The sequence below is a fragment of the Martes martes genome, assembly GCF_963455335.1.
Source record: "Martes martes genome assembly, chromosome: 1".
NCBI lineage: Eukaryota > Metazoa > Chordata > Mammalia > Carnivora > Mustelidae > Martes > Martes martes.
The window spans coordinates 3,442,992-3,466,503 of NC_137888.1; the positions used below are offsets into that span (position 1 = coordinate 3,442,992).

Consider the following 23,512-nt stretch of genomic DNA (forward strand, 5'->3'; position numbering starts at 1 on the left):
CTGCCTCGTACATACAGCCTCCGTGAAAGTCCCCATGTGGACTCCCTCGAAGCGCAGGGTGGCCCAGACACTCACCTCGAGGGGACACCCGTGGCTGCTGGGAGCCATTCGGGTGTCGGGGTCACTGTCCCTGGAACAGTGACCTGTGCCCCGCCCCCTGTCCCCCGCGGCCAGCCTGCTGCATCCCCCACCCGCCCTGGGCTCTCGGGGCTCTCCTGCCGGGACCACATCCCTGACCTAACTCCAGGATGTTCCTAGGGAGAAGAGGCATGGGCATGGGTCCGCCTGGGGCTTGTGCACCCCAGTTCCACCGGGACGCTCAGCTGTGGAGGTGCACCAGGACGGGTGGAGCCCAGGAAGTCATAGGAAAATGCTTGAATTGCCTGGTTTCCCCACAGGCTGGCCCGCCCGGCCCGGCCGCGTCCCAGCCCTCAGCTGCTCCCTCTTCTCTGCCTCTGGGGAGGCCCCAGGTGCCCGCCAGGCTCCTGGGCCTCTCCTGGCCTCACCCACAGCCTTTGTTTCTGCTCTGCCCTCTGCCCTGACCCCTTCCCGTCCCCTAGTTGGCCCCTCCTCTGTGCCTGGTTGTGGGAAACGCGGCAAGCCTGGCTCACAAATGAACGGACCCGGCTGTCCACAAGAGTGTCGGGGAGGCAGCAGCATGAAGGGAACTTGGCTTAACTGGGCTCCCTGGTAATCCCTTTATCTGCACGGGACACCTGAAGTCAGCCGGAAAAGAATGCCACTTTCCAGCTCCCTCCTAACTTTCACGACTTCGAAACCCCAACGTGACTGCTTCTCTATAAATCGAGCTTATCCACAAGCCAAGAGAAAGGCTCAAGTCTTCATGTAAATCCCATTTGCTTTGGCCTTTCCATCTATGAAGTCCCAAAACGCTTCTGATCCTCAAGGTTTGCTCTATCCTACCCGCCCTGGCACAAAGCACAGGGCGTCAGAACGGACTGGAGCGAGCTCCAGAGGCGGTCCAGGGGACCCAGGTTCTGCAAACACAGCTCCCAGGCTGGGTCTGACCTGCACCTGCGGGGCGGGGCTGGGCCGATGACTGGGGGACCCAGGAACCTGCCAGGCACAGGTCTTCCGACTTGGAAGTCACCCCCCGCCGGCAAGCCGGGAAGTGAGGGAGTTCACACTCTGGTTTCTACTCGTCCCTGCTGGTGTGACTCTCGCCAAGTCAGCTCCCCTCTCCGAAATGCCAGCTCTGCCAGCAAGCCGGGGGTTTTCTCTGCCTCTGGGCTTTCTGCGGGCACAGGTGCTTCCCCAGTGGTAAAGGTCCCTGCCAGCTCTTGCAAGGTTTTTCCAACGGAGATACTGTTACAGCATCAACTATTTTGCGTCAAGGAAACGGACGTCATCCTAACAGCCGCTGCCCTTCGGCGCAGAGGGGAGAAGCCTTGGGATCACCCCCTCATGCTCCAACCACAAGGACCCCCTCTGTGCTCCCAGGATGATTTTTAAAATCACGAATTACAATTCTGCGACTCAGAACCGACCCTCCGTGAGCCAGGAGGACGCTCAAGTTCAAGGAAGACGCTCGGCTTCTTTGCTGCAAAGGGAGTGGGGATTGCAAAGGAAGACAGCGTCTACGGGGAAGGCGGCGCGGAAGGGAACGCGATTCCGAGGGCTGGAGATGCGCCGACTTACTGGGGCAGCGAGGACGGTGCCAACTGCCGTGTTTCTCACCAAGTCCCTAGAGCTGGTGTGGGGGATTTTGGAAATTTGACCTTATTCTGATCAAGTTTTGCTGAACACTGACAGATGGCTCAGGTAGGCTCGTGTTGGAGCCCTGTGCCGGGAGGGGCAAGGAGCTGCTCGGGGTCCGATAGCCCGTCCTGCAGCCCCACAAACCCCCCCACCCTGGGCCATGTCTACTCTGGCCTCATTCTCCCACCAGGGGCCGGTGCCCGGGAGCCTGCAGCAGACCCACGTCCCTTCACACGGCCCTCGTTCTAGGTTTCACGGTGGAACTGGCCAGGGCAGGGACCCAACAGCGACAGAGCTCACGACGGCTTTATCTGGGTTTGACACATAAGCAGGAGGAAACCTTACCTTCTCTATCCCGCACAGATGATCTCTCAAACCAGCGAGCGAGCACAGGCATGCACACACACGCACACACACACGTGCTAAAATACCAATCTCCAGATCAGATGAAGATTAAAATATAACGTGTCCTCCCTCAAATAAGAATAGTAAATTTTCTGAATTTACCCAGCATCCTGAAGCCAGCTCTCCCTGCAGAGACGCCCCGGAGGACAGGGGCTTTCAGTCCCCAGTGGAAAAGAGGGGACGGAGAGGCTCTCTCGGGCCACGTGGGGCTCAGAAGCTTGGGTCTGGCCCTGTGCTGCACACAGAGCTGCCCCAGCACCCTTGTCCCACCCCACTAAAGCCCTATAGATTTTCAAAACCCCAACAGAAACACAGGCCCAACATGTCCTCCCTTTTCAGGTGACAGCGAGCTCACTGACATGACAACGAAGAATGTCCATTTTGCTCGAGTTTGCATGAAAACCGGCTGCCCAGCGTCCTGAGGGGCAGTCACTTATGAAGGCGGGCAAAGCTGTCACAGTGAGTGTAGGGACGCCAGATGGTGAAAGTGGCCCTCCCAGGCTGTCCTGGGCCCCCAGACCCCCTGCTTTCCACTGACACAGTTGACAAAGCGGCTGACTTCACCCCTCCTCCACTGCCCATCTCTCACCCCCCACCCGGGTCATGCAGGGGAGCGAGGGCCATGGGCACCCGCCAGAGCTGTGCACACTCCTGGGAAAGTCACTTCTGACAACACTGTCTCATTCTCGCCGAAAACAGGGCTTCAGGGCACATGCGTGAAGGAAGGAAACATTTTCGTGTAGGGAGTTAACAAAATGTGGCCATGGGCCTGGGTGGTCACCAGATCTGCTTTGTAGGACCAAGGACAAAGAGGAGGGACGCGGGGGTCAGCCAAGCTGGCCTCCATCCCAGCCAGGGTCTCCGCAGTCCCTGCAGGAACTCTGACCCTGTCCCTTACAGGGTTCCACCATCGATGATGTGGACGCGGTGCCCCACATGGCTTTGGGGATGTGGCGAGGCAAGTCGTCCTGGTCTACCCACACCGGTGCTTCGCAGCCCAGGGTGGCTTCCCAGGGCACAGCCCTTCCTCCAAGACAAGACCTAGAACCTGTGACCGTGGCTGTCGCATGTGGCTCCCCTCCACTCTCCTGTGGGGCCGAGGTAAGGGTCACGCCAGCATAGCTGGGACATGTCACTGAACATCACCATGAACCAGGTTGGCTGCCTTTATTTTTAAAGCCTTGATTTTTGCCCCAAACTTAGTTTTAGAATGATAACCAAACAGCTTTGATCCTGCCTATTATTTATTATATCACATATATAACCATTCAGAAGGATTGTAGCTACTGGTTATTAAGCCCTGCATGCTGGGGGCGGGGCAGGTGACTTGGTTGGTTGAGCATCCAACTCGTAGTTTTGGCTCAGGTCGTGATGTCAGGGCCATGGGATCGAGCCCCGTGTCCGGCTCCACACGGAGCGACGAGTCTGCTTGGGATTGTCTCTCTCCCTCTGCCTCTGTATGTCCCCCCACTCTTTCTCTTTCTTCCAAGTAAATGAAATCTTAAAAAGCAAACAAACAAAACCAACACTACATGTTGGGCACAGTGTTTCCTATGTATGAAGGTATCTGATCCAATGAGATGGGTAGGACGATGGTGGTGATGACAATGGCCTTTCACAGAGAGGGACAGGAACTCACCCGGGTCGTAGGTGGTAGATCGGGGCTTTGAACACACACACCCTTATCCCGGAGCCCACATTCGCAAGCCCAACCCTCCCCCACCGAGAGCGTGTTGCTAGAAGGCGTTGGACCTGCAATCCTTTTATTAAAAGGAAGAGAGAAGGAGAAACGAAGGTTCTCACGAAGCCCCACGTATCATTCAATTCGTCTTAACCTCCGCCTTGTTACACATTCACTTATGACTCAAAGGAAGGAACACGCTTTTTTTTTTTTTTTTTTAACAAAACTACAGCCTAACAGGATTTCACACTCACTGTCTGCAAATGCAAGAACGAGGTCTACATGCTGGTGATGCAGCCGCCAGGCTGAGACCACGGCCCATCACCACCCATGCCTGAGAGGCTGCTGGCCCCACCGTAGCTGCCTGTGCGCCAGCAGTGGGCACAAAGTCCCTAGTTTGCAGCCATGAAAATCTAGCCACAAGACTAACATGCCCAGCACCTGATTACATCTCACACCCTTGTCAGATAACCCACATGAACCTCACTCCTGAGCCAAATTCTGAAGTGTAATGTTGCCGGGAACACTGTTCCTAGGGTGGAAATTTCCATCCTGTCACGGCAGCATAGACGCTTCCGTGTCAACAGGGTCAGCGACGCAACCCGCCTCAGTCAGCGAGAGGGACGTTCTGGAAAGACCCCCCAGAAATAACGGAACCTCTGCCTAGCTCACCCGCGGAAACGCACGAGCCTTAAATAAGGTATCTGCTTGCATTCCCTGAAATGATGGGGGTCAGTCCTGATAATAACCGTGAGCAGGAAGCCCAGAGGCCTCTGTACTGTCGAGAAGGGACAGTACAGAAATTCCCCTGGGCACACTCCCAGTGCTGGTCGACGGTCTTCCTCAGGGCGGAGAGCCCAGGGTGTCGGGACGCGAGATCGTGGGTCCCCGGTAAGGGAGGGCACTCTGCTGCGGGGACAGGGGACCTCGCTGCTCTGAGCCACAAGGGAATGGTAAGGAGAGCTTCCCGTGTGGTTTGCTAGGAAGACAAACACGCTGGTATCATTGTTCTTATTTGTGAGTAAGATCCTCGATGAAGCCAAGAGCAAGAGCCCAGCAGCCAGCACATGGGCAGTCTGTCCTACAGCACTGAAATGTGCCCGGCTGTGAGCCTCAGCCATTTCCCACTCCAGCCCCCTGACGACGGTACTCTCCTCACGCCATTCTGCAGATGTGGGGACTGAGGCCCAAAGCCACGTGGCTCATAAGAGGTTGACCCAGGATCCAAGAGCAGGCTGCCTGGCCTGGCCCAGATTCCAGACTGACCACCACCCAAGCCCCCACCTGCCCGCCAGCCCGCCCCTCCAGGATGCCGCAAGGTGAGGTCCCAGGCTGCGCCGACCCAAGGAAACAGCAGGCAGCCCCTGCTCCTACGTGGTCAGCCAGAGGTGGCACATGGGCTCCATTCAGCCAGGGACGATCCAAGCGTCCCACCTCCTTGAGGCTCCTGCTGCCCTGCAACAGGGATTACTGGCATAGTCCCCATTTGGAAGCGGAGAAAAAGAAAAACACAAAATGGTATGCTGAGTGCCAGGACCGTGGGGGCAGAAGGGCACAGAGGCACAAGCCGCAGAGGGAAGGATGGGTGCAGGAACGCTTCCCCCACCTGGGGAAACAAGGTAGGCTCATGGCAGGGGCCACGACGCAGGGCAAGACCACACCAACACTGAGAGCAGTCGTGCCCGACTACGCCTGAAGAGAGGCCTCCGGGAGAACCGGCTGGAGACAAGCAGGAGGGGGAGCCCTTGAGACATACCTAGTTCCAAAATCAAGACGCCCAGAACATTCCCGTGAACAGAGAAAGAGACAAGAGGATTGTGACCGTCCTCCTCACTGAGCCTCATAAACATGAGAGGCAGGAAAAGTGGGGCGCTTTGGCCCAGAGCATGTGGCACATTGGTTAACAATGTAAGGGAAGCAGGACCAGACAGATTAGGTTAGAAGGCTCACTGCTCACACCGCTAAAGACACAGGCACTTTCTGACAAGCTCTTAGAAACAGGAAACCCTCAAGCTTCCTTTGCACGACCATTGGGGCCCCCCACTTTTCAACCAGACTTTTGTATATGGTATGATCTTATGTTAGTAACATGCACGGTTACGGTTCATGACAATAGGACATCTCAGTTATCAGAAATGTGCACTTCCTTCTCTTTGCAGAAGTTGTTACCCTCCATACCAGCAAATCCCCCAGAAAAGGTAAGAGAGAATTTACGGTGATGAAACTTACCCACCACCGTCTCTGACTTCCTGTGCATTCTACCTTCAGCCCAGCGGACATCAGAGACTTGGGAACTCTGTAGGTCCCTTTGTCGGTTTACAAAAATGTCAGCGCTACAGTCACAAAATCAAATAAGCAACCCAGTAAAACCCAAGACTGTGAGAAAAATCGTTAGTCCCTAGTCTCCTTGCGTTGGGTCGGAAGCCCAGAAGGTTGAGCAAAGCATATGAGTGATGGTGTTTCGTGTTTCATAACACACGCAAATGCAGCCCAAAGGAACCAGAGCCCCATGTGACCCGAGAAAGCCCTGGTCCCGGGGGGAGGTGAAGGACGGCACCCAATTCCACGGGCACTCCCAGGTCCAGCTGCAGAAGCTGTATTTACCATCACCTTTGTGGGTTCACGAAACACGTGTACTAGATGCTCCAGCAAACACAGGGTCAAGTTCAGCTGTTACTTCTTACCCGGCTGACGCCCAGCCTGGAAGTGACTCAGCAGCCTGGGCCCTCCGGATTCCAGCCCGCTTACTGGATCCCCCGCTCCGGATTCCTAAGGGGAATTCCAGGAGTCCCGAGGGAGGCCGCCCTGCTCATTTTTAAACACTGACCTGAAGGTAGGGAGGGCGCCAGGTCTGGGGCCAGGTGCTTCCCGCCCAACCTGCCCGGCCCCACCCTCTTAGCGCCCCACCTGCGGGTGAGCCTGAAACAAAACGAGACAAGAAGCTTTTATAGGGATTCAGAAGTCGGTGATCTCAAAGGGAACGACCTAACGGCGCCACCTTCCACTTTGAATAGAAGTCTGGAAAATTCGCGCACCCTCCCCAGGCTGATGATGAAAGCCCGCCAGGGCGCAGACCCTGCACGGGACACCCGCCGGGTCCCTGCGGATGGCCCTTCTCCACGTCTGCGCGCTGTTCCCACGCCGGCGGAGCCCCGGGTCGTGCTTAAACCGACATCAAAATAACCGTCATCGCCTGAATTCTCTCCATTCATCAGCTCCATTGCCGCGGCGCTCCGGGGCGAAACCAGGCTCCGGGAAGGGGCGCGCGCGGCCCGGCGCCGGTGTTGGGCGGGCCCGGGTGGGCACCGAGTCTGCGCGTCCGGGGTCGGCGCTCCGGGGGTCCCAGCAGCAACGCGGCGCCGGGCCCGGGAAGGCGGAGACCCGGAGACCCGGCCGCCCCGGGGGCGCAGCATCCCACCTGCGCTCGGCCCCTCAGCTCCCGCTTAGCAACAGCTCCCCGCGCGCAGCCAATCGCGCCGAGCCGCCGAGGTTACCCGCGAGCATTGACCGATAGTAACCCCGGCGCGGGCGGCGGCCACGGCGGCGGCAGCCACTGCGCACGCGCGGCGGCGCGCACCTGCCCCGCCCGCATCTGCGCGCGCGCTAGAGCCCTGGCCATATAGGACTCTAACTGCGGTTCCCAAGGTGCGGTTCCCAAGGCACGCGAAAATCCTCGGAAAACCTCCCGGCGGCCTCCACCAGACCCGCGGCCACATCTGCATGTGGGCGCAGGTGCGGCCGGCCGGTCGTCTCGCAGGGACTAGCGCGCCCCTCACCCCCGGGGGCAGCCCCCCTGCGGAGTCGGCCTTGGCACAGCCCAGCCGAGGAGAGGGATGGGTTTTCACTCCGTATTTGAAGCCCGCTGAAGAGCCTCCTCTAGGTGGCCAGAGCCTCACCCTGCCGAGAAGGTGCAGGTGAAAATTGGCCAGAATGAATCCGTTCTTTGGTAACAAGCCAGTCTCGCAGCCCTGGGAAGGAGGGGGCAGGCGGAGGGCAGGTGGCCGGACACCCCCATCCTGGAGGGTGAGGGCAAGCAGAGATGCTCAGCCCAGTCCCCAGCCAGGAGGCCGGAGTTCCTACCCAGGCCAGAGAAGGAAACTGTCCCCTCCCCCAGCCTAGCCCAGGTAGGAAATGTGGGAACCGCCTGGCCAGGGAGGCAGGGAGGCCTTCTGTGGTGCCTCAGCTGTCACCAGGGCCTGGGGCTATGTATGTCACAGGCAAGAACGTTTCAAACAGTTTGTTTGATGCGGGCCTAGGAGATGACAAAAGGAGGTGAGTTCTCAGTGGAGCTCATTGAGAAACAGGTAAAGACTTGAGGTTTAAACCTGAATTTGAGATCTGTCTCCCTGGAAACCTCCTTTACTCCTGGGTGAAATGTCCGTGCTGATAGGCCCCCATGACTCTCCCGTGAGCCCTCCAGGAGACAGTGTGCTAAAGCCAACAGCATGGGCTTAGGGGACAGTTTTCTTTTTATCAAAACAAAACAAAACAAAACAAAACAAACACTTGTCCTAAAAAAGTGGGAGGGCAGAAATAACAACTAAGAAATCCCATAAAACTCCTGCTAAAAAGATTCAGTTTCAAGATAGGCCATGAGACATGAAGGCAAGGGACTTTTCGTTGCCTTATGACAATAAAAGAAACAGAAAGACGGCCTCACATCCTCCTTGTCTGTGAAGCCCCACTCCTCAGTTTAGGGCCGGAGAGCATGAGCTCTGCTCACTACCCTGCCCCCAGGGATGCCATGGTGATGCCCATGCCCCAAGCGGGACTCGAGCCTCCTTCCCTCCAGGGGCCCCGTGCTTCTGTGTTTTCCTTCTCGGGTGACCCTGGGTCTTGATGCACTTGGTTATTTTTTGTACTTGGTGAGGCTTTTCTCTTCCTAATTTGTGAGCTTATTTCAAGACCAAGACTGTAAGTGTTTTTGCGAAGTTCCAAAAAGCAGAACTGGGATCAACAGATGAACTCAAAGTCAGTTTCAGCGCAACAGACAGAAGCCTTTTCTAAGAATTACACTGTGCGAGCAATGACCTGACTACCCGGGCAGATGTCAGTCCCTGGTTGTCGCAAGTGTCCAGACAGAGGCTGGCATCCTGTTGGTGGGGATGAGGCAAGGAGAGTCGCTCCACGGTGGGAGGTCAGACCAAGGGAGCTCAGAGGCCCCGTGGGCCTCCAAGATTCGGACTCTCAGTATAGGTCTCTATTGGGCATAATAAGAATCTTGAAGTCACTCTGGCATGCCCCGATGTTGACACGGAATGCCGTTTACCCCACAGAGCCACAGGTGGCTGACAACACAGCTGCAGAGTGAGGAGGGAAGCCAATGGCGGGGGTCGCAGGGCCTCCCTGCTGGCACGCCGGCCTCCACCCTTGACTCTGAAAACTCTTGGTGTCTCTTCTCGTATGATGAGCCAAACACTCAGTATCAGATATATTTCATTGGAAGGGAAGCTTCCCTGCAAAGGTTTTGGAAGCTGGTCAGCCTGGATTTGTTAGAGAATGCCCCGCCCCCTTTCTCCAAACCCCTGGATGGGGCAGGTCGGATTTACCTGACCACATGGTTACCTTTGTTCCTTCAAATAAGCAAATCTGTTGATTCCAGAACTGAACTCAAAAAGAACGGGTGTATGGTTACTAAACGTTTCTTTCTGCCAATTTATAAACAACAGGAATGGTTTCAGGTTCAGCAAAATGTCACCTTGGGTTATTTCTTTGCCTTGACAGATTAGGTTTGGGTTTATAGCTCAAGAACGTGCAGTTCTCAAGATGTGAGCATTTCTGGGGTGTTAGAGGAAGGCGGGAGGGTACCCACCTGGCAGGTGAAAACGAGGGTGGCACCAATACCTTTAAAAAAGTGAGACAGTGACACCAGCACCCCACTGAGAAGGGCACAGCCCTGCAAAGTCTCCTCGAAGAGACCAGATGGCTCAGGGACAAGCAGACTCTGGGAAAATGACAAAAGGTGAGCGTGCCCTAATAGAGAAGCCGCAGATGGGAAAGAGACAGGGTGGCCCGACATGGAAGCAGAGGAGAAAAGGAAACCTCAAGGCCAGTGTTGGCTGGGCCACCAAAGCCATCTCTGCAGGGGCCATCAGCCTGATGGTGCCACACCTTTTCCTTCCTTGGGCACCTGATTGCAGGTCCCAGCTGGTGATGGCTGGGCTTCCAGGCCGGCTGCCGGCTGCAGAAAGGGAGCATGGAGACTCTTGGATGTTAACGTTCTCCTTGGAAACTAGCACCCCGCTGGTTTTGAACATGGTCTCTATGCACCCCTCTGTTATGATTCTGCGGGAGAGCCGGTCCACCCTCAACATGTTTTCAAAGCCCACGAAGCAGAAGATCAAGACTGTTCCAGACGACCTCATCACCAAAGGGCCTGAGTGGGCGGCTTGCCTGCCTGCCCCAGGGAGCCACCAAGGACTGAGGACCAAAGAACTGGCCCCAGAGGAGAAGGGAGGAGCGCTCTGGCGTCTGGGCTCTCCACGGCAACGTAGGGCCACTGGGCTTCCTTTGTAAACGCCCCAGCTTCGAGCAACAAGCCCTTGGAGCAGGGTATAGATAGGTTCATCCCACTGCCCTAGAAGACTAGCTACCGTCTCAAATAAAGACAAAGGCAGAGTATTAAAAACCATCTTCTTTAGTACCTACAACCCCCCCAAAAATCCACTTTAGCGTGATGGTTCCCAGGGAGCACACAAAACTCATTCATTCGTGCTGGGGGCTATCTGAACCCCCTGGGACCTGAGCAGCCCCGCCCTCCTGCGAGCCCACAGCCGCCGCTGGAGCCCCACAGTCCTCCTCTCACGGCCTTCCCTCCCCGTCCCTGCCCCTGTGGATTGCACTGAGCCGGCCAGCCCCGGCTTGGAATCCAGTCTTCTCTTAATGGAATTCCTGAAAGGGATTTATTGGTGGCACATTCCACTCGTTTTAGCCCGTCTGTCATTGTGGGCCCTGGGAGGTGGCTTTGGAAATTAAGAGAAAGCAAACTTTAATTCGAGAAATGCGTTTCAAAGCTTAGACGTGAAGCAGGACGGATAATTCCATGTGGATCCGCCCAGAAGGTTCTAACTCCTTCCCGGTTATTTAACGAGGCGGAGGCTGGGAGGTAGGGATTCAGAGTGAGCCCACATGCTGGTCTGTGCACCAGAATCACTGTGCTGAGACGGGTGCCAGGCCGAGGCGTGGTGGGGAAGGCTCTCTAGCGCCCCAGGTGGGATTCCTTTCCTTCTTGACCTGAATTCTGCCGCCAGGTAATCATGGGAGGTGTAGTTAATTTCTAAGAATCATGTCACCTGTTTGTGAGGAAGCACGCCACACACAGCAGCTCACCTCCCTGGTGAGGGGACAGGACAGCTGGAGCCTGTCCCAAGGCCGAGGAGATCCTTTCTGGGTCCTTAGGAATGGCAAAGGGGACTGACATCCCCACAGGTCAGTTAAAAGGGACATCTATCAGCGTTAACAGTCGAGGCACCGCCTAATGGTTTCATCAGATGGGTCACGACAGCCCCAGGCCATGGTGGTCTGATTGTGCGTGGCCTCGGGGCCAGGGGCTTACCAGGTTCCTCGTTGGGCCTTGGTCCCAAATTGTACAGACCCGCTTTTCCATTGCCATCTTCTGTGCCCCTGGGACTCAGGGCCTATCTCTGAACCTCATGCATCCCACAGGGAGAGAGAGGCCCATCAGAATTGGCCCCTGAGCCAAGGGGCCCCACGCACGGCTTTAATTCTCCAGACAGAAACTACCCGGGTTTCCTTGGCGAGCACTGCTCTCCAGTACCCCAAGTACTCTCCTTGTGCCTCGTGATGGGTCACATCCTGAGGACAGTGCCTGTGTGACCCAGCCCTGAAAGCCAGCAAGTGCTATTTAAGTGTGAGATGTCCGAGGTGGCATGTTCCCCTGAGAATTTCATGATGGGGATTCTGTTCTTAATCGGGGGTCCTAAACATTCCCAACACAGTATCTTCTTTACAGGAATGGAAGCTACTTTCAAAGTAAGTCACAGTGAGGGCAAATGAGGACCTCTGGACCAGACCATCCCTACACGTCCCCGACACGGGGGCTTGAGTGTGCCCACGTCCACACTCTTCTAGATCATTTGTCCCATCCACTTGTGCTATGTGAGTACATTCCTTGGGGGAAAGTAATTACCACATCAGAAGCCGGTGAAATTATCCTTGGGGTGTACTCGTTCTCCCGAGAACACTTCCTTTCACAATTATGTTCTCTACTAGGAATCTATTATATGATCTGGTTTTTCCTCCAAAGACATCATTAATCATATGGTGAAAATGTTACGACAATTGAAAATGTAGAGATGTTTGTTCGATGCCATATTCAATGCTTGGCAATCGTCCCGCTTAAGGGTTTTAAAGAACCAGCGCCTGACATCTTCCCAATGATGCCACGGATTCACCTGCCACCTTTCTTGCGAGGATTAGGACGCTCTCTTTAAAACGATCATGTAGGAGTTTCTAACATTATTCCAATCACATGGCCAAGCTTGGCTACCACGTTCTGTGTCGAGCTGGGTTCCAGCACCTGGTTCTGGGAGGAGCCGTGGGAGGGAAAGGCTGCTCGGGAACATACGGAGGGGCCCAGGGTCTCTGTGATGGGAAGAGAGCTGGAGCAGGAGTCGGACCACGGGTCCGGCCTTGGCTCTGACCTTGCACCATCACTGTGGCTCCCTGGAGCCGGACCCTCTAGGAATGCATGTCCCGGAAATGCCCGGGCGACCAGGCCCAGTGTGATCGCTCCGGGGAGCTCAACACGGAAAGCTGAATGTTAAACAAACCCCCCTCCCCACGGGGCGCCTGGGCCGTGCAGTTGGTGAAGCGTCTGACTCTGGGTTCCAGCTCCGGTCATGATCTCAGGGTCATGAGATCGAGCTGCATGGGGGGGGGGCGTCCATGCTCAACATGAAGTCTGCTTAGACTTTCTCTCTCCCTCTATCCCTCCCCCCACCCCACGCTTGCTCTTTCTCTCTTTGAAGTAAAAAAGCCTTAAAAAAGAAAGTCAGCAAAATTAATGTGCTGAGAGAAGTAAGAGAAGGAGCCCCCGCCCCGAAGGTTGGCCACACGTGGCCTCTCACAGAGGGGACGCCGGACATGCAACGGCCCCAGCGAGAAACAGGCCCGCAGAGCGGCTGGGTTTGACTTGTCAGCTCAGCTGAATCACGGCTGGGCACTGCAGCGATCGCCAACAACCAGGGGAACAGGAGCGGGAAAGGCAGGATCCCACCCCGAGGGCAAGGGAGCGGGACGCCAGGAAGGAGGGGGCTCACCCATGAGAATGTGGTGAACAGGGTGGGAAAGGCAGATGGGCAGGTCCCCGCCCAGGGACCTCCCCCGGGGCAGCCCAGATGACCGGTTCCAAATTTCACGCCTACTTTTATGATTCGTCCTGGGGGGCTCTTAGTCGGGGAGATACGGTCCCCAAGTTCTGAGCCTACTGGGAGCTCTGGGTTTCCCTGGCCGCAGCTCGCAGCCTAATGGAGCGGCCAACCCGCCACGCGCAGGGCCGAGACCCTGTGGGCACCAAGTCTGGAGGGGCGGTGCCGTCTCCCTGAGGCAGGGCATGGGGCATCCGGGCGGGCCTGCTGGCGAGCACAGGTTCCCAGGGGAGCCCCTCCACGGCTCTGTTTCCTTTCTACTCAGTGAGAAGCATTTCCCACCCTAAATTCATGGGGAGTGGGAAGCCATCTAAATTCTGAATTTCAGGGTACCGAGAACAGAGGAAATGCTGGGGCCCCCAGCGGGGGGAAGGGCTGGGGGAGCAAAGCGGAAACAGGTGCTGAAGGGGGGGCAGGGAAGGAAGCCAGACATCAGGCCCCGCTGGTTCAGAAGCAACTGGGACACAGCAGGCTGACGCCGCCCTTCTTCCCCTCTGGCCCCGACCATCTCTGACTCACCCCAGGTCCCGTGGGGCCCACTTCCTGCTCCTCCCCTCCCGAGCCCACACGGGTTACTGTAGGGCAAGCTTCTGTCTGGAGGCCACCTGGGCGGGGCTTCCAAGGAGGCGGCTGGGGAGGGGCAGGGGCGGCCCCTCCCTCACTCATAAAGAGGCCGTGGGCACTGGCTGACCTGGACAGTCGGCAGGACCAGTTCTAACACGTAGAGAGTGTGGGATCCACAAGCCCCTCACTTGAGTAGGAAATGCTGTTCTCTACTTTGCAAGCCGCGAACACTGGCTGTGTCGCATGTCAAACCGAGATTCCTTCCGCCGTTCTCTTTCACCGTTTTCTCACCACCGTCACCGTCAGGGACGCCCATCCAAGCCTCGTGGCCGTTTCTGCGGCCACAAGTAACAGACGTGCGAAAATCGACCTCGGCCCCTTGCAGGCCTGCCATGGTCTCTCTCTAGACGAACCAAGCCAAAGCAACGAGGCCCTCCTCGTGGCTTGGCGAGGTTTTCCCTAAGTTTTTTCTTTCACGGTGAGAAGGAAAAGGCTGTGAGGAAGCCGGTGTTGAAACTTCAATGGGCTCGCACGGACGGACCCAGCCCTGAGCCCGCCATGGGCTTGCTTTCCTTACAACACTGGCCGGCAAGCTCGGAAAATGCACGTTTCAGATGGTGGCGTGCGGTCGGCCAGTGATAAGACTAAGGACATGCTCCTGGTTGTACAAACAGACATGAAGTCATCCGGCAACCCGGGTGGCGGGCAGGTCCCAGGGGCCAGCCCGTCAAGGGTCCAGCACTGGGGTCACAAGGAAGCCCAGGGCGTCCACGACAACAATCTCAACAGCTTAGCGTCAAGGGAGTAGGAGAACAAAAGGAAAGGAAGAGCGGGAAAAGACAAGAAAATGAAAGAAGTCTGAGTGGGTCATCCTGGCCAGCGAGGTCACCGTCCTTCTTCCAGATTCCTCACAGACGCCCTGTCCCGGTAAACGGCTCATCAGAACCCATGGGCTGCTGTTCCTGGGGGGATGTGGGATGTGCCCTCTCCTAACCGGCCCCCCACCCGCCTGAAGGAGGGTGCAGGATGGACGCTCGGAGCAGGGGGACACGCGGAGTAAGGTCCACGGGAAGAAATAGGTCAGGCTGGAAAAAGAAACACCAGCTCAGGGAGGCATTAACTCTACACACTTCGGAAACCCAGAGCCAGCACAGGAGAACACCCAGGGGCCTAAGGAAACTCCAAATACTGGCGTCGGTCGCCGAACCCCGCGAACATGCAGCAAACCGGGGCGAACCCCAGAGCCTCCCGGTCCTCTGTCTTCCTTTCCGCAGCTCATTGGACAATGGTCTATTCATAGCCCCTCGTCACCACTCATAATGCAGACGATCGGGTGCCAGAGAGGCCGCGCTAGGTCACCGGCTACTCTGTACCCCTTCAAACTTGGGAGGGAGCCCCTGCCTTCCTTTCCTCCAAAACAGTCAGAAACCGTCCCCTCTTGAGAGACCAACATCAAGGGCACCCAGCGAAGAGGGCCGAGCCCACAGGGGCAGCCAGCACACGCGGAGGCTGACCGGGAGTCTCTGTCATCGTACCAGGACAGAAGAGCCACCGGGAATCGGGAGTCCTCTACTGCAGCCTGTTCACGTTAGAGGCGAGGACAAGTCGGCCACAAAGCCATAGAAGAAACTGGCCGCAGCAGCCGCCGCAGCGCTGGAGTGGGAAGGCTCCCGCCTCCTGAATTCCAGACCCCATGGTCCCGCCCACCTGTCGCCTCCCCGCACAGGCTCCGCCCCCCTCCCGCGCGCGCACCGCCGCCCTCCCTACCTTTCTTCCTCCACCAGGGACCTTCGGGGACCGAGTAGGAGAGGTCCTTGAATTCAATGTTCACGGCCGCCCTGCGTGGCAGGGAGGAGAAGCGCTGGGCCTCCGTGAGGCTGTTGTCTACCTTCCTGAGATGCCCGTTCAGCAGGTCGGTCTCCGCGGCCTCCGTGTTACCCGAGACCACCTCGTCCACCGAGACGCACACGGACTTGGGCTCCGTCATGGCTGCGGAGTAACTGCTGGCATTCTAGAAGAGACGGGCAGGAAGCACGAGAGCGGTGAGGGGCTCCGCGAAGGGAAGGGCGCCAGGGACTGGCCATGGGGCTCGGGGTCACCGATTACCCGCGGCAGCCCTTGGCACGCGACCGCCCTGGCACTGACCGGGAGGGGTTGGTCATCTCTCGCTATCACTGCTTCTTCTCTTGCATTTATATATATCTATATGCCTGCGGTAGAAGATTGAACTGATCTACCAAAATCTCACTGCGGAATCCTCAGATCGACTCTCGAAACTATAACAAATGACTTGCTTGTCTCAACGAGTCAAACACTGGCCGCCGTGAAAATGATGTATTTACACAAAGTCCACTCACTCAAAGACCGGGTACAGATGCATGGGGCCCCTAAGAAATGGGTAATTGGGAGCGTTTGACTTAAAATGAGCTGTTTTAGTGCCTTCCCGTGGAAGCACAGGAACATTTCACAAGGGCCGAGGCTCCCCGGGACCACTCAGGTGGGCGGGCGTCGGCCTTGTGTCTTCCTTGCGCATTTCCCCGTTCACTTCCAGCTCTGCCTCTGTCTCCTCCCTATAGCGTGGGGACGTTGGGAAGGTTGGTTGCTCGCTCTCTCTGTTGTGCGCACAACAAAACGGAGACTCAGACATTCTCTGGAGCTTGCTGCGAGCCCTACGGTCAGGCGAGGGGCAGAACTGATCCCCAAACCGAGTCATTGAAAGAGGAGGTGTTCCCCCCGCTGCGGCCGGAGGACCTGACACTGGGTAGCAACGTCGGCTTCTGGAAGCTTCCCTTGGGAGTCAGCACGCAGGTATGCCAAGCACCGAAAGTATTTATGCAAAGAAAGGAATATCTCTATCTAAGAGCTTGGCGACCCTGAGCAGATCGATGGGCTTCAGGTGCAAAACACAGAGCAACCCTGGAGCAGACAAAGACTGCGCGGTGCTTTTCCTGGCTGTCTCTCGAGTCCAAAGAGAGCGTTGCACAGTGCCAAAGTGCCTCCATCCAGTTGAGTACCATATTGGGAGAGCCCATCAACCACCCTCCCCGATGATCCTGGCCCTTCTGCCCGCGGGAGGACTGCGGGCACCCTGCTCTCCCCCCCACTAGAGCGCCCTCTTTAGGGTCCCTGACTGCACCATTGAAAAGCTGGCATTATTTCCATCACGGTATTGAAAGCCTCAGAAATCTTGGAGGCCCGGGCAGCTGGGTGGCTCCTGTGTTTAAATGTCAGACTCTTGATTTCAGCTCAGGTTATGATCTCAGGGTCGCGAGATCGAGCCTCACATCGGGCTCCTCGCTCAGCGGGAGTCTGCTTGAGATTCTCTCTCTCTGCCTCCGCCCCTCCCCCTATCTAAAATAATACACAAATACATCTTTAAAAAAAATCTCAGCGGGCTCTAAGTTTCCGACCATTTAGAAGCACACGTAGGGCAAGGGGAGATGTGGGCACACGAATTTCGGGTTCTCGTCATGTTTGAAAATGTTGCTTTGCTGTTTAAGTAAAAGACATACACACACACAGCCCTCCCAGGCATCTCCTACCTCTGAAAAGCTTAACCAAATCAAAACTTAGCTCACTGACTATAACATTCTGTGGATAAAAATTCAAGTGCCAAGGAAAACTGAGAAAATTAAGCTCGGTTTGCTGCTGGCACCGAACATGTGAAACATTTCACACGCAAACAGAAGTAGGTTCCTGCGGTCCCAAGGCCGAGGCCGGGAAGGCTTGCGTCTGCCTGGCCACGGACTCCTCAGGGCCCCTCTGCTTACCTCTGCGGTGGGGGTGGGGGGGTGTGTGCTGCGGGACACGGCCTCTGCCGTGGCTCTGCCCGCTGCCTTCCATGCTGGGGCCCCTTGAAGGAATGTCGGCAGGCCCTGCCATAGCTCAGCACACACTTGACTTTGGCCACCCGGCAGGCACATGCAATACCGCTCCAGCACCTACAGCGGGTGCTGAGTGCCACCTCTCTGCTCCAAGCCCCCCACCAGCCACCTGCGAGGAAAAGTGAAATGTCTGCTTCCAAACCCACATCCTACGGGCAGCCCCAGCTCCAGCTGTGGGGGGTTAGCTGGGAGCAGGGAGATATCCAGTGGCTCCCCACCAGAGGTGGCTCCCAGGACCTCCACCCTGGCATCCCAGCTGCCACGGCCCATCCAGACCGTGCCTGTCTCCCCGGCACCCACCACAGGACCGCAGCAGGTAGACTCCAAGCCTGTCTCTTCTCTTGCTCACTCACTCGTCCAGGAATGAGAGCCCCCAGCGAAGCCCTGGGGGTCAACAGCCAGCCAGGCAGACAGCAAGCTCCCCATTCAAGGTTGGGGCCCCAGACAAGAATGCTGCAGGCAGTCACAATGCCCTGAGGCCAGAGCCGGAATGAGACCAGGTGGGGTGGGAGGAGGGTGCCTGCAAGGGGAACACATGTGCAAAGGCTCAGCGGCAGGAGGGAGCATTTGGAGGCTGGAGTCCAGGTGGGAGGGAAGGAGGGAGGGTGGGAGGGAAGGAGGGAGGGTGGGAGGGTCAGAGGAAACCGGAGACGCATGGGGTCTGCGTGTGAAACACTTGCAAACCCTGTGAACGGTTTTGCACTTTATCTGGAAGTCTTGGGGGGGGGGCACCAAGGGTTCTGAAATGGAGGTAACGGACCAGAAACTGTAATTACAAACCATCTCCTGCGGCGACATGCAGACGGGAAGGTGACGGTGGCCTTAAGCAGCCAGTGGCGGTGGGGAGGGAGGCAAGCGGACAGGCCAGTAGGACAAAGCGGGGTGACTAAACCGATCTGGGAGACAGGGTGGGAGGAGGCAGAGTCAAGGACTCATTATTTAAGTATTAAATGATGCCTCCCGCATCCCAGGTGAGTGATCATAGACAACAGTGACTATGGACCCGACAATGCCCTGGACCCAGGAAACTCTAGGCTGCAGAAGGGATGCCTCTTACTATCTCCACACCACTGGGGGGATCGCCATCTCCCACTCTGTTCGGAATTGGGCTCTAAGACACAGAGACGGCCTCCTGCCAGAGACCCGTGGTTAATGAGTAGCCAAGCCAGGGTCCAGCTCCTGTGGCTTCCCCTCTGCGCCCTGCTATCCCAGTGTCCTCAGCAGCACTCGCATGTTGCTTAGCTTTCTAGAGGCAAGTTGTACGTGACCCTGGGTCATGCCAGCCCCTGCCCATTAGAGTAAAAGCCACAAGAAACTGAGGAAACCAGATAATCCCACCCCTCCCCAAAAAAACCCTGACACCCAAGCAGTGCATACCATTACCCACCTTTCTTCCACGGATGTCCAATGACCTTGCCCAATTAATAAAATCATGAAACCTTGGATGATGGGAGGCAGTGGCTGTCATTCTGAAATAGACCAGCTCTCTGGAAACGGATCCGCAGACGAGAGCGGCCGGCAATGTAGGTTACAGCTAGCTTGTCCTCAGCCTCCTGAGCTCATTAAAAATGAAACAAATACATCTTCCCTCCCCATTGGTTCCCTTTCGTTGTATGTTTCCCTATTTTTTCCCAGCATCTGGGATCTTTGACCTCCCCGTCCACAACACAATTTGTGCCGCATAATAAGTGGTAAATAATAGTGAATCCATTCATGGGTGTTGAATGCCGAGGAGACCCTATCTGGAATTGTTGCTGCCTGTCGTTCCTGAGAATATTTTCTTGTGTGCTGATATCACTCGACATGCAAGCATACAGAGATGCCTGTTTCGCTGGGGAGGGTCTCTAACAGGCCCCCAGGGACACGCAATGAGAGATAGAAACTTCTTCCCACAGCTCATGGGGAAGGGAGGGAAAGGCAGAGGAAGATGCAGGCGGCAGGCATTGGCACACGCTTCTCTCTCAGTTCTCTCTCCCATGTGTCGCTGCTGGGCTTGGTGCCCACCTAGACCAGTGGACCCTTCAATTGGAGGGCAGATCCCTGCCGGGTACCCCGGGCACCTGAGAGGAAAACTCTAGCCAAGAATCTTCAAGGCCACTGCCATGGGGGAAATAATCCACATGTCACACCCTTAACGAAGCCAAAGGCAGGTACTCTGTGTGTGGTCACTTAGACTGATGACCTCATCACCACTGAACCCCACTTCAATCAGACCCGAACACCACCATCCTGCTGGAACCTCGTGCCTGCCCCTCCCAGCCCAGCGCAAGGCCAGGAGCTTCACCCAACCTCCAAGTCAGCTGTTCCAGACTCACACCCGGCACAGTTGGTCCCAAGTGGGACCCCAGAGCAGGGGGTGAGGGAAGGCTCAGGATGCTGGGGATCTCTCAGGGGCTCTTTGTTTACGACTTGGGTAGACTTTTTTAAACTTAAAAAAAAAAAAAAAGCACAAGATTTTTGAGGAGGAAAATGGCTTTTCTAACAAAACAATGTTCCCGGAAGAAATAAGCCCAGCAGTTAGTGTCTCCACGTGAGCACAGAACAGTGGGGTCCTGGGTCTGCATCAAACTAGAACACAGCACTAAAAAATCCCGACATGAAAAAAAAATCTATACCTTAAAACATTCTGATTCGTTGTTTCTTCACATGTATGAGCCACTTTTGCAGCTTTGTAAGGACTTCAAGAGTTACCCGGCACCTAAAAGGTCTGAAACCTTCCTTACCTATAGCTACCCTAATAACCTCCCGAATTTTCCATTATCAGCATAATTTAGGAATCCCAGAGCGATGCACAAATGTAAAAGGAAGGATGGCCAGGCGTTACCCGGACGCTGGACCAGATAAAAGCAAATGTCAGGAGGAGGGGCTGCCCTTCCTGTGGTCCCATCCCCCACCTCCTGCTTGAGAAGACAAGTAGGAAGGCAAGGCACGCCCGCGGGGGTGGGGGGGAGACCTGGTCGGCGAGTCCCCCCTCCCCCCGCCCCCGCCCCTGCTCCACCAACGTCCTAAGCACGCCTGCAGCCCCATTCTATCGGTTTACACAAAATCATTATATAATGAGCCGGCGACGCTCGGTATGTGTTCTACCGTAACCTGTTTGGAGGCCTGGGATGCGGTGGAGAGAGCGCGCATGCGCAGACAGCCAGCTACGCTTTTTTTTCCTTGGGCTCAAGGCAAGAGGTAACTGTCGGTCAAACCCTGCCGAGCCCTGCTGACTTCAAACACAGGATGCTAAAAATGAAATAAGGCGAGGGGTGGGGGTGAAACCCCGGTGCGTGCTGCGCGCTGTGGGCTCCCAGCCTATGGGGAGTAATTAGCAGGAGAGTAAATCCATAGACAGACGACGGAGAGAGGGCTGGAAAGGGAGGGCGAGGTGGGCTGGGATTCGGAATACTTCCTATTTGTACTTTAGATGACCCGAGATCTAGTCCGAAAGTGCCTAACTGCAAGGTCGGGGCGCTAGGCAGAAAAATAAAAGGCCCCAGGATGGATGGGTCGGCGGCTAGTGTGTTGTTTGGGGTATTTTGGGTTGTTTTTTTCCTAATGTGAGTTTATGGAGCTCTAAGAAAGGGGCAAGAGGAGACTTTGGACCGTCCCTGGGACAAGCCCGTGATGTCACTGTGTCTAGCACTCATCTGCAGGCGCCCGGGGGTCCCCTACGGATCTGGCGCCCTCGGGGGCCGGAGATCCGCGTCCCTGTCCCCACCCTGGTCTCTGTCCAGGGTGCGGAAAAGGTGGCCTGCAGGTATCCAGGCTCGTCCCTGGGCTGCCTCCCCGGAATCGGCCGCCCCCTCCCCAGCAGGTCCGGGAGAGGTTGTTGTCCCCCGGGGAGCCCCAGGGGCAGAGCAGGCTCCGGTTCTCGGGGAGCAGTTCCCTCTTTTGTTCCCCCAGGCCGTGCCCGGCGCTCCGGAGGGTGGCGCGAGAAGTGCCGGTTCCCGAGCCCCGGCCGCGCGCGCCGGCAGGGAGGACCCCCGCCCCTTCCCTCCGACCGAAGCTGCCACCCTCCCCAGTGCGCTCGGGAACCGGCCCCAGGCCCCTACCCGGAGGGGCCGAGGGGGGCCATCGGTGCACTTGTGGGGCCGCTGGCCGCCCCCCGCACGCTCCTGGCCCCTCCGCCTGCCCCGCGGCCCCTGCGGGCGCAAGGAGCACCCCGCGGCTCCAGGTGGTCAGGGCGGGCAGTCGGAGCCGGGCTTCTCCCCGGGGACCCAGGGGCGGCCGTCAGGGTGAGGGTGCGGGTCTTTGTGCGTTCCTGGCTCTGCGGGAGAACGAAGCAAGCCCCGCGGGCGGAGGATGCGCTCACTCACCATGGCGGTGCCGACCGAGAAGGCGGCCATCAGACAGGCCATGCCCCGGGGGCGGCGGGTACGGGCGGCGGGCGGCGGGCACGGGCGGCGGCGGCGGGCACGGGCGGCGGGCACGAGGCTGCGCTCGCTCCAGGCTGGGCCGCTGCGCCCCGCGCCGGCTCCGGCTCGGGCTGCCGCTGGGGCTCCTCGGCCCCGCCCCGCCGCGCCGGCCCCGCCCACTCCCCGCCCACTCCCCGCCCACGCCCTCGCGATTGGCCGGCGCGGCGGGGCGGGGCGGAGCCGGCAGGTGCGCGTGCTCTTGTTTTGCTCCCGCGGAAGTGCCCGCAGCCGGGCCCGGCAGGTGCTGCGCGTCCTCCCCGGCCCCGGAGCCCCCCGCGCCCAGAAACTCGAGGCGGGTGGACCAGCCGCCCTGAGCGCCCGGCGGACAGCGGGGTCTCCCTCCAGGACCGCCGCCCCCAAGCCCGCGCGGCTGTGTGCGTGGTGCCGGGGTGGGGGGTGGGGGCGTCAGGGAGACTGGAAGGGGAGGAGGCAGGGTCTTGTCTTTTCTCGTCCGCCCTTCTTCCAGGTAGGAGCGTGAGGCCTAAAGAAGACGACATGGCTTCTCCAGCGCCCGCCCCCCGCCAACCACAGCTCCCTATCTGGGGTGACCCCCCCCAACCCACACACACGCACTGAGACAGTGCAAACACTCCTTCCTGCAGCACTGTTGTGGCCAGAGGCAGGACTAAAGGCTGGTAACGAAGGGACGCTGGGTGAGGGTGCCCAGGCCTGTCCTGCCCCCCCCCCATAAAATAAAGGCTTGTTTCCAGGGCGGGGCTGAGTACCTGGCCCACCGCCGTGTTCGGGTAACTGCATAAGGAATGGACCTCCAGACACCCTCTCATTTGGCCCCAGCCTGGAATATCAGATGGCCTGGCATCTTCTAAAGCCCTTATTATATGTAAGTGGGAGCATTTCCCGGTAACCATGGTGACAAGACATTCTTACTCCCAATCTCAGAGGCCAGCGCCTTTGTTCAGTGGTTTGCATGTTGGGACTGCAGGTGGGAACACATCTTCCCTCACCTCCAGCACACCTGGCAGAGGGACTTCACACCAGAGGTCTGACAAGCATAGCCAACTTCTCTCAACCCAAAGGAGGGAAAGGAGGTATGATGTCGAGTTCAGGGGGAAGAGGGCCCTGCTTTTGTCTGACTAGTTGCACGGGGAGATCAACCCATTACCTCTATTCTGTCTTTGGCCGAGAGGAAGGAAACATGACCACCGTATTTTCAGGGGCTGCTCTGTGCACCCGGCCCAGCAGGCTGTGTGTTGCCTTCAGTGTACAGGGAAGCCAGAAAACTACAAAGGTGCTGGAAAGAGGATTCGAATCCCCAAACCTTCTGGGGAGAGATGAGGCCAAAAGGCAGAGAGAAAGGCGCCTCACTTCTGGGGTCCAGGGCTGGTGGCTTGTCCTGCAGCCCACCGCCTGCTCCAGGAGCAGACAGGACAAGAAGCAGTAAGAGGAAGATGCAGAGCACAGCAGGGGACAGTTTTGCCACGAGCATTTGTCTGGACGCTGCCCAGT

General features: G+C 57.4%; 1 protein-coding gene across 2 annotated transcripts in view; it reads right to left on the reverse strand.

Annotated features, from left to right (window-relative positions):
• ABCG1 (ATP binding cassette subfamily G member 1) overlaps positions 1-22,107 on the reverse strand; it is a 52,455-nt gene extending 30,348 nt beyond the window's left edge. Inside the window, exons 1-2 of one of the 2 annotated variants that reach the window (XM_080804892.1) lie at positions 21,947-22,107; positions 15,526-15,769 (exon numbers count right to left, since the gene is read on the reverse strand). In XM_080804892.1, the coding sequence (XP_080661018.1) occupies positions 15,526-15,769; positions 21,947-21,988 (286 nt within the window). In that variant the 5' untranslated portion in view covers positions 21,989-22,107. The remainder of the gene's footprint in view (positions 1-15,525; positions 15,770-21,946) is intronic. The other variant, XM_080804893.1, reaches the window with a different exon arrangement.
• Positions 22,108-23,512: the final 1,405 nt, after the last annotated feature.